General features: G+C 56.6%; 1 protein-coding gene across 1 annotated transcript in view; it reads right to left on the bottom strand.

Moving 5' to 3' along the window:
- Positions 1–1,410: 1,410 nt before the first annotated feature.
- Positions 1,411–11,183, bottom strand: part of RGS5 (regulator of G protein signaling 5) — a 20,274-nt gene continuing 10,501 nt past the window's right edge. The window contains exons 4-6 of the mRNA XM_006907936.1: positions 9,529–9,590; positions 4,259–4,425; positions 1,411–1,590 (exon numbers count right to left, since the gene is read on the bottom strand). Coding sequence (XP_006907998.1) covers positions 1,411–1,590; positions 4,259–4,425; positions 9,529–9,590 — 409 coding nt within the window. The remainder of the gene's footprint in view (positions 1,591–4,258; positions 4,426–9,528; positions 9,591–11,183) is intronic.

The raw sequence follows: 11,183 nt of genomic DNA, 5'->3' as shown, positions 1-11,183 counted from the left end.
TAATCGAGTAAACGGGCTACGAACGTGTGGAACCAGGTGCGCGTGGATGGACAAGGGCCGCAAAAGGGGGACGTGCCACACCGCACGGTGCAGTCCACTTCCACGTGTCGGAATTTCATCGGCCCCGTCAAACCGCTTACTCAGCTCACTGCGTACCTGCCCGGGGTGACCCCTGACACAGCTCACTGATTCCCCTTATGACCAAGTCGTGACTCACTGAATCTACTGAAGAGAAGGAAAAAAATTCTAGCAAGACTTACGAAGTGAAACACAGAATTAAAAGTCTAAACCCATGGAAAGGCCACGGCCTCCCCACCGGCTATGTGCGCAGGCTGGGGTGCAAGTGTGCACTTTGGTCATTGGTCTGAATCCTGACACGGGGGGGATGCGGGGGCAGCGAAAGCTCCCACTATTTTGCAAAAACGCAGGGTCCTCTAAAACTCCACCTCACTTAGAAAGCCCCTACAAGCCGTCCAGTCAATTTTCCAAAGATAATTTGGGGTTTGTGAGATAATCGTCATTTACTGAACAGACGGCATCGCGGGATCATGACTATCTTAGGCTGACAGAATCATGTTCGCATGTGGCCCTCCTGATTTTCAGGCGAGTGAACACTGCAGTGGACAGCAGCTGATTTCAATGACTTGAGTTAAAAATTTAGAATTTTACCCCAACACGGATTGAAGATAATTTGAAAATGGAAACTCTGGGCCTACGTGCTGGAGGCACAGACACACCTATAACAATCTGCTGTCGGTCTCGGCGCACGATTTCATAAAGAGCAAGCAGCGGCGTGGGCGGGGGGCGAGGACGGAGCGAGGGACGAGGACGGAGCGAGGGGGACCAGAAGTCACTGTGCTCACACAGACCACGATCCTACGTCTCCTTCGCAATCTCCAGCCTTCGTGAAGACGCCCCAAGGGGGAGACCGGTACCTCAAACAACGCATAACGCATCTGCCTAACAAGCCAGACGGTGCAGCCTCAGACAACGCTCCCTGCCTCCTATCACCCAAGGTCAGAGGTCACGAGGGGGTGACCGCCACCCAGGACCCGAATCAAAGCAACAAGCGTGCCTGGTTAATCGCCCGTGACGCTGGCCTGCCCCGTCTGTACCCTCTGTGTCGCGGGTCAGGCCAACCTGGGAGACCGTGGCCTGAGCTACACCCCAGCAGGCGGCAGCACCGGGAATGTCTCCTCGCCTGAGGCAGAGGCTCCCGTGATTCTGATGGGGGCGGTGATGGCAGCTGACTGAGAGGCGCTTAGCTGGGAGGGGTCAGGTGGAGGGGCTGCGAGAGCGGGGGAGTGACAGCCGGACCGCCCTGCGTGGGTCCCAGCGAAGCACGGGGCGGGTGAGGCGGGCTCGGGGGTCGGGGTCGGGAGTCGGGGTCCGGCGCGGCTCCTGGTGGCCTCACGGCGCAGCCAGGCCGTGGCCCAGCAGCTCGCGGAAATGTGGGGAGCGGACGAAGCGCGGCAGCGAGTCCTTCTCCATCAGCGCTCGGACCCTCTGCTGGGCCGCGTCGAAGCTGCTGGGCGAAGGCTCCGCCAGGTTCTTCAGGGTGATGTCCTTGGTGCAGTGGTCGATGTTCACCTGTGGGCCGAGGAACGGGGTCAGGAGCCTGCGGGGGGTCGGGGAGAGGTGGGCCTTCCCACCCACGGACACACGGTGGGAGAGCCTTGAAGGGTGACAGCTGCCGCCCCACCCTGAGGCCCAGGGGGCCACCGATGCCCCACTGGGCTCAGGCCGCAGGTCAAGACCCAGCCAGTGACAGGCCGTGCGGAGCAGACCCTCGGCCACTGCCACACGTGCGAGCCCTGAGCACAGGGGACCAGGGACCGGCCTCCCTGTGGGGGGAGGGCACTGTGCGCGTCGAGGCGTAACAGTGACGTGGCCCCGCAAGGTCACAGAGCTGGGAGCGAATCTGGACGCAGACGCGGATTTCGAATCCAGGTGTCACGGTCGCAAGGTCTGCCATCGGCGGTGTCGAGCTTCACGCCCCGCAGAGAGGGGCAGGCGAAGGACGTGCGGCCACAGGGCCCTGGGGAGCCGTGGAGCGGGGGCAGAGGCTGTGCTGCAGGCTCGTCCAGGCCCCGGGCTGCTCCCTGCCACACTCCGTCGCATGAGACAGAGAGTGAGCTAGGTGGTGGCCTTGCTCACATGGCGGCAACTCCAAACACGACAGAACTGGCCCTAACCTCATTTTCCTAAAACGCGATACGTTTAAAACTCTCGAACACGCAGTGTCCACCGGGGAACACAGCTGCTCGCCTCCCTATTTCACGAGCCCAGACCTCTAGTGAGTCATCCTCTACACGCCTGCCTGGAAAACGCCGACCCGCTGATTTGAAGTACAGCCGCATGACAGTCGTCAACGTATGAGTTACCTCCCTACTGAGCTGCACGGTCACGTCCCCTTCCAACCTTAGTTCCCACCCTTTCCACCACGTCTCCGTCAGCCCTGCATATCCAGAGAAAGAAGACTTCGCTCCTATTCGCCTGGGTAAATCTGCTGTATGTGTCAATCTGCTACTCGTCAATGAAACAGTACATTAGGTCAAAATACAAGATCTGAAGGGTTTTTAAAGCAATAACAGCTACCATATGTGAAACATACTCTGGGACACGCTCCTGCACGAGGGAGGTTTACAGTGGCGGGGACGGGGCCGGAGAGCTTCGGTGAGAGGCCTGCCTGACAACACGCATCTGGGAGGGTCTGGGCCGGGACGCCTGCACCCGCGTGTCTCAGATGCTCGCGGAAGGCGGCCAGGACCAGGACGCACGGTCGCTCTGAGCCCGGCTCAGAGGCGGGCAGTCTACCTGGGGCCCACAGGTCCTACGGGGCCCTGGCCGGCTTGCTCTGGGGGCTCAGCCAAGGTTTTATCTACTTTGAAACTGCACTGTTAACGTCGCGTGCTTCACGATGCCACCAGCGTTCAAGCGAGGAGCCTGCAGAACACGTTCTCCGGGACCCCAGAGCCACCGACCAGTCTGGACGGCCCCACATGAGCGCACTGTGACGCACCCCGGAGCCCGCAGAAGGCAACGTTGGTGGGGACTGGGGGATCCAGCCGGAGTCAGGAACCGTGTGTCACATTCACCATGGACAGGTCTCCTTGGTGACATCGTACACAGACAGAAGGGTGGCCCGGCAGGGTAGTGTCAGAGCCGGGAACGTTGGTGGTGAGCACAGGTGGAAGGCGGAGAAGCAGAGGCGGCATCTGGAGAGGACCCTAAATCAATGTCCACAGCCAGATCGAACCCAGTCTCCCCCAGGACTCGGCTGCCTCGACCACAGCACCCTACACACCCGCGCTCCTGACCCCCGCCTCTGTCACGGAGGGAGCTTGGCTGTCAGGGAAACAGTCCATCCGTCAAAAAGATCTGCCCTTTAAGAAGGACCAGTGACGAGCGATTCATAACCCAAGGGGTCAATACCGAACAGTGGAACTCCAAGAGTCTGGAGCGCCTGAGCGAGAAAAGGGACCTTATGGAGCGGGAGACGGGGCTTGCTCGGACCCCTTCTGTGCTCGGCTACGAATCCCAATGATGTCTGGACTGCACTGAGGGGCACGCCCCGGAAGCAGAGTGGCCTGGCCGAAATGCCACGGCCGTGTCCCTGTGGTCACCCCGAACCCTACAAACCCTCGGTTTTCACAAACAGCGACGAGCAGAACACTGCCCCAGAGCTGCCTGACATCGACGCCCGTCTTGTCTTAGCCGTCACTTCGGGCATGTCACCTTCCAACGTCTCTGGTGTTGTCTTGTGCTAATCTGATTTTCACGAGCAGGTACCCTGTTGTCCCAACTAAGGTATAAATGGCAAAGGCCTGGAGGAAACAAAACGGACGGAGGGGAGCAGAGAAAAAAGGGGGCTTTTCATGAACAAAGAAGGGGGGAAGGAAGGGGAGGGGAGAGGAAGGAAGGAAAAGGGCAGGGGGACCCGCCAGGCACCCTCAGTTCAGACCCCGAGATGTGTTTCGCGCCCGCTGGTGACTCCCATCCTCACACCCCTGCGGAACTGTCTTCACTGGCCCCATTTTCCCAAAGCAAGACACTAAGTTCGGAGAGACGCAGTAACTCACGCCAGGTCACTCGCACGCACCGTCCCCACTGCCAGACCGTGGTCCAGGCGGGGCTCACGCTCACAGCGGCTCGGCCACACCGCTCTGCCCTCCCGTCTGGCAGGTGTCTAAGAAAGGCGGCCCACGCCCAGACCACAGGGGGCCCCGGGCTGCCCCGCCCAGCCCCCAGCACGGACCTCTTTAGGCGCCTCGCTCTGGATGAACTCCTCGTAAATCTTCTGTGCCTTCTCAGCCATCTTGGCGGGCGACTTGGTCTTCTTGTAGTCCTCGCAGGCCATCCAGAAGTCCAGGTTCTCCTCACTGAACTCGGACCTCAGGAAGCTTTTGAAGCTGGCAAGCCCATCTGGCAAGGAAAAGGCCTGGCTGAGGAAATTTATCTCTCCCCCACCTATCAATCACCTATCATTTACCTATAATCTATTATCTACCTATCTATCTACCTGTCTATCATCTATCTATCCACCCACCACCCATCCACCTCCCTACCCACCACTATGTCCTGCTGGGTTCCCTAGGCTTGCTTACTGTGCATTTCCGTCACTTATGTAAGAACCTTACAAACTTTAACTCATTTACTTCTCATCACAAACCTAAGAGGCAGGTGCTAGTAACAGCCTATTTTAAAAACGAGGTCAGAGAGGTCGAGTAACCTGCCCTTAGGCCACCAGTGGGAAGTGGCAGAGAACCCCGGTCCACTATCATCTAGGGGCAGAAGGTTTCTAAAGGGAGGAGAGAAGATTCTTGTCTTCCACAGACCCGTCTAGCTGCAGGCCTGCCCTCAGTAACACGCCTGGCGTGTCCCTCTGCCTCCCAGGGCAGAGGAGGGACTGTCACCGGCCCATCGGGGCCCAGTGATCCCTCGCTTGCTCTGCCGGGCGACACTCCTGTGACCTCTCAGCTCCCCTTGGGGAACATAGTCACGTGCAACTCCACCCCCTTCGACCGCATCTCAGTCTGTTTCTCTGTCCCTCAATGTGTCCCCTGCGTAAGTGTCCGAGCAGGGGTCGTGGCCTCGTACGTCGATTTTATACAACACGCCCCAAATCCATGTGACGGTTAAACCGTGTGGCGGCCTTTTTTCAATTTACCGTCCACACGGTTTTACTGTCTCTGCGTCCCACACAGTCCCCGGCAACCATATCAGCTCTGAAGAAGCACAACGCCTACGCGACGATGAGACCGAACGAGGGTCCCCGGCGATTTCTGTGTTTAAACGAGTCACACTGCATTTTCATCCCCTGTCCCTGTGCGTAGCCGAAGGACATTTCTTACTGGACACCACCTAAAAATACGTCTGGGGCCAGCGGTCATATGATGAGCAAGTTCCTCTAGAAGCCTAGCAAGGAAAGTTATTTCGAAGCCATGGGAACGTGTGACCCTGGATAAGATCGGATGCGGTCCCCACCCCCGCCCGTTCCCTGCTGTGGTCCCAGCACTGTGGGCTGTGACCTGGTGGCGTGGGCCGGCACACGTGCTGAACGAGGATCAGGCAACGCCTCTCCGCCGGGGTTACGTCTCTGCCGTCTCCACGCGGGCCGCCAGGTGCCTCCGGCTGCCAGGAAGTGGCGTAGGAATAAAGCCTCGGCCACGCTGCCCAGTCGGGAGTCGAGTGCGCGGCACACGTCTGTGGCCAGTTGACTGTCATGAGCCCCACATCCCCACGCCTGTCAAGCTCTGCGAGCCGCCCGGTCCGCACCTCTGCAAGGGAGAGTGTCCGGCCCTCCCGGACGCCACCGACGCCCTGAGGAACGGCCGGCTGGCTGAGGGCGGGGTCCGTCTCCTGGCACTGGCTTCGTTACCCTCTGTCACCCGAGGCTTTCTGTCCACACACACTCCTGAGGCCGAGGCTCCCTCCACTCCCTGGGCCTGGAACGCATGCGACGCTGTCCCTTCTCTCGTCTGCCTTCAGAGAATTCTCAGGGGTCCCTCACCGGGGCGAAAGTGGCCCCCCCAAACTTCTCCACCTTCACAGAGTTTCTACCAGCCCGTTCCTCAGAGGCTCTCTGTTGACTTCCCATGCCTTCTGGGGAAGTTCTCTTGGGTCAGAATCAAAGAGACTCCAGGCCAAATGTCACTCTCTGCAAGGAACACTCTGCCTTGGCAGACGGGCCCACCCGCTGCCCACTCCACAGCGCACCTTCCCGACAAACCCCACGCTCTCATCCAGCATCCACCACGAGGGAGCAGAGGGGCCCCTGACCCTCTGCCCAGCGGGAACATTCTGGGCTGCGACCCCCACGGTAACCCCAGGGCCGGCCCCAGTCACTGAGGTCACCTGGGACATCCATGCAAAACAGAATAGCAGCCCGACCACAGAACAAAACTGAATGCGCCTGCAACGCCACTCCGGAAGTAAAAGGGAGTCAGACAAATCCAAGTCAGTTTGGTATAAAGGAAACATATGAAAACTAACTCAGCAAAAATCTCTTCTCCTAGGGGAAAAACAGTGCCTGGCACTCATGGCTGCTGAGGTCCGTGACACAGCCCCGTGGATGCGAGCACGGGCTCCGGAGTGGGCTGCCCGGGGTGGGCCTGCCACCGTGTCACACGGAGACTCGGGCATGTTGGCTGGCCGCTCTGAGAAACAACGGCTGTGCCTGTGTTGGGCTCTAACAGCGCTGCGACCGTCCAATTAAGTTATGCGGAGTGCCGCGACAGCCTGGCCCGTGGCTGCCGCGTTCGCTATCATCACTGCTTCAAAAGACACCGGCTTCTCCTAAGATGACGACAACGATGCCCCGGAAAAGAGCAGGGAGAGAAACAGAAACCAGAGACAGGAGCCGGAGCAGAAGGAAGACAGACACAGACAGAGGAGCCGGGCCTGGCCGGCCCCGTGGCCCGCTCGGCCTCTGGGGCATCTCAAGGGAACCCTGCGACAGTTCGCAGTGCTGGGGAAGAGGAGCCACACGCAAACGCCTCTGCTGGGTCGTGTCTCACTCTGGCTCTGCGGACGTTGATGTCACTCTCTTACTGAAACTCCCACGTGCAATCTGTTTCTGTGTTTAAAGAACAAACACTGGTTACGTGACAACGCAAACAGATGGGGCCACCCACTGAAGACGAAACAGAAGAAATCGATGTGCTTTCGGAACAGAGTCAAACGCACTGGCGCCCAGGAATGATCTGAAGGCGAGGAGACGTGTCGGCTGCAGAAGATGGAGCACCTCGGTGGACTTATGTTTTTAGAGGTTTGGGGCCAACGGATATCATTTCCGCCCAAGTAAAATCAAGAAAATAGAGGATTTAAGGAACGCTTGGGGAACTATATCAGTTCTGAGTCAACAGCCTACACTAGTCCAAGAGTTCCTTATAAATCAATGGGACTTAAACGGTTTATCAAACCAAACGTGCAAGAGATGTAGTTTTAAAAGCACACACTTCTCAAATGTATCTGTCTTCATTCCCTACTTTGCATGTCACAGCTCATGCAAGACCATGCGTTTTAGCAGATTAAAACAAGAACATCTCATAAGAACTGGGCTGCCAAACCTGCTTAAAGTTACTCATGATGTACTCACGCTAGTCTGAACGGAGACTGTTTCAAGGAAATAATTTCGACTGTAAGAGTAAGTGATCAAATGCTTTTCCATGCATTGCTTGGGGAAAATTAACTGCCCAAGTTTAAAAAATATTACTTAAGAGGATAATTCCATAGAATTTAAGATTATACACACACATATGTACACAGACACACATACATGTACATAATACGTACTGAGTATACAACTAAGTGAAATATTCTCTGTATTTACACAAAAACACACACATGCATATACATTTTCTCTTCTGAGAAGCAGGAAATATTAGACTCAGACCTCAAGTTCACACCTGTTTGCAACTGAAAGATTTCAGCGCCTCCACAACTGCCCCCGCTTTGCTGCTGCCCCCGTCTTTCTTACCCAGTAGCTCCTGGCCCTAAAAGCCGGAAGCACAAGAACATGTGGCCCTGGGTACCAGATGGCAACAAATACCTGGACCAGGCACTTAGTGTTCATAAGGTATCAGGACATCCCCTGCCAGGTTGCTATCGCCCCCAAAACAACTGCGGAAGACAATGAAGAAGTCAACTGATAAACAAAAACATTTTTCTCTTAGTTGACCTCATGGAATTTTGGGTCCAAGAAGCAAAATGAATTCATTCATCACCTATTAAGTTAGTAATCATTGATTGGACACTTTATATGTGTCAGGGCAGGGTACTCTGTTTAACACAAAAAATAAAAAGAATCAAAATTGGATAAGACTAGGCAAGTTCCAAATTAGAGGCTTTGGTGTCCTGCCTCCGAATATAAGACATTGATCCTATCGCAAGTAAACAGAAGCTAACCCACCGAAAACGAGGCACAGAAATGCGCACGAACACATGACATGAACACGCGTTCTTTGTTCCCTACTCTGTGCCCATGAATCATGATGGTGCTGTGAGAAACAGCTTTTACATCTTTATTTCTGCAAAGCATCTGACAAAGTTTCACGTACCAGTCTTGCAGTGAGGATGGAGAAATACAGGCTGCATACCTTAAACTGAATCATTTTTAGAGTGAACTAGTCAACAAATATTTGTTTTCCCCATACTGTGCACTTCTTGCTGAAAAATTACCCAGATCAAAAAGACGAAGTCGTGGATGTCAGTGAATTTATAATGCATTGCAGGAGCCAAGACAAAGAGAGCGCAGAGCAAGCAGCAAGGATTAAGTGCCACGACAGACGTGCAGACAAGTCCGTCTCTGGAAGCTCCGAGGGAGGATGCCCGGGCAGACCGGGCATCCGGTATCTAGATTCGCTCTGGCAGGAAGAATTTCAACACATCGAGACATGGCTGCAGAGCACTCCTGCCAAAGGCGTCCCACGCAGAAACCCCGCATGAGACAGAGAGCAGTGCAGGCGGCTAAGGAGCAGCCGCGGGGTCTCGCGGAGAACCTGATGCCCTGGGAACTGGACCTTGACACTGCAGGCCCTGGGGGTCAGTGGGGGAGGGGGAGGCAGGTAGTGCCAGGTGGGAAGGACTTGCTGGCACGTTTGTCATATCTTGAATGGGGATACAAAAGGCATCCTGCCAGAAGGGGAACCCGAGGCTGGGGACATCACAACCCGGGCCAGAGACAAAAGCAATCAGTACAGCTTGTACTAAGACCTCCTATCCACGCAGGGACCTGTACACCGCCAGGTCGGTCACCAAGCCACTGAGGCCGGCTGCAAAAGGCACAGTCTCTGCTGCCGTGCAGGTCAAGCCATGCACCCTGGCTCGACCTGTAGGCACGAGTCCTCGGGGCACCCGCTCCCCCCTCTCTCCACCACACCCCCTCGTACCATCCCTTGTTGAGATCATTTTGGAAAACCGAAGAAATGTCAAAACCGGGGAAGGGGGACACGGGCAGTTCAGGGGTGTCCTGGCCTCTGACCTCCCCGCCTCCGCTGACCTGTGCAAAGAGCTGCGCACACTCACAGTTATTCTGCAGGAGCTTGTCCAGGGACTCTCGCCACTGCACGGCCTCCTCCAGCGACGGCCTAGACCGAGAGGGGAGACAGGACAAGGGGACAGCGTGAGGGGCGCGAGCCGCAGGCAGCGAGGACCCAAGGACCCCTCGGGAGGGCCGTGTCCTCCCAGCCACACGGCAGACTGCGCCCACGTCCCGCTGCCCCCTCGCCAAGGCTGTGAGATGCTGCCCCACGGTGGGGACACGGGACACGCCGTGAGCCCACATTCGAAAGGTCTGTGTGTTTCTCCTGCCCGGCTGGGCCAGGACTGTGACTTTAAGAAGACGTACGTCGTGAGCAGGGACGCTGTGCGCAGGTGCCCGAGACGCCGGCACGGCCAGCAGGACGTCGAGGCCGGTGAAGGTGTTTTTCCCAAGTTGGAATTTGTTCAGTTCTTGTCTAGCTACCGTTCAGACAATCCCGGGAGACTCCTGCTTCTGGGCTTTGAATAACATCTTAGGGTCTCAGCTGCTCAGCTCGGCAGCCGAGACGGATGAGACAGTCCCTGCCTCTGCTTCCCAGGCTCGGCCTGGCCGTGCTGGCGCCGTGTTCGCGCGGGCGCTCTGGGACGGCGGCACGTTTCGGCTAAAGGACTGTGAGGGCTCCCTCACGTCTCTCTCCCCCACTGTAGGACACACAGATTTGGAGTCGTAATTCTACGACTCTTCGTAAAGTTTTATGCTTTTACCATCTGAAGGTTAAACATGCCAAAACCGACAGCGAGAAGCCTGGTAAAGTAACCTGAGGTGGCTTCTCCTCCCTTCCTGGTCTTAGCTCAGAAACTCGACGCTCACTCCCGGGTGATCTGTCTCGACTAAGTGAGCTCCCTGCTCTCCCCACTTCCTCCGGCCGGTGCGATGGAACACGGGAGGAGGAAGGACCAGAAGCGGTCACAGGTCCGTCTCTTTGTTTTCCTGCCTCATTTTATTTCTGACCAGAAAAGGACCCGTCTGCCAGCGCGTCCGCTTGGCGTCGCGTTGAGAACGCCCCTGCGTGCTGCGCTGTCCCCTCCACGTGCTCGACACGGGGCCTTCTACATCCTCATGTCGAGCAGTGGGCTCGATGCTTAGCGAGTGAGACACTCACCCCGTCTCTACTGCTCATTTGCAGAAACAGCAGGACATTAAGGGACTGGACCAAAGAAACAGGCCTGCTTCACGCGCTGAGCCTCTAATTTTATAAATACCGTCGCGTGGGGACATCGTCCTCCCGCTCCCGTTTCCTCTGGCTGGTATAGAGGGACACGGGGAGAAGAGGTGACCCGAGCCAGGGGGAGCACGTCCCCAGGTCCAATGTGTCCCAAATGGTCTTGTGGGAACCAGACTAATGGTCGCTGTTGGCAGCACATCACAGCCAAGATTCAGTTCCTGAAAGGGACATGTGCACTGCCCGCTCGGGGGCTAAATGAGTCCAAATTGATCCAAGGACACAGTCAAGTGAGACTCATCCCCTCAGTGTGAAGCCCAGCATGGAGATTACCAGCCCGGGGCAGCAGGTTCATCCCCTGCCAGTTCTCAGAAATTGCCCACCCTCTGCGAGTCTGACTGCTCTGGGAACTGGATGGATTCTGATCTAAATGAATACGAAGTGCCCTGACCACGGAGATGGGGCATCTGTGTAGGC

This window comes from Pteropus alecto, unplaced genomic scaffold (genome assembly GCF_000325575.1).
Source record: "Pteropus alecto unplaced genomic scaffold, ASM32557v1 scaffold101, whole genome shotgun sequence".
NCBI lineage: Eukaryota > Metazoa > Chordata > Mammalia > Chiroptera > Pteropodidae > Pteropus > Pteropus alecto.
The sequence above is the reverse complement of the archived record's forward strand: the minus strand, read 5'-3'. Positions and strand labels throughout refer to the sequence as shown.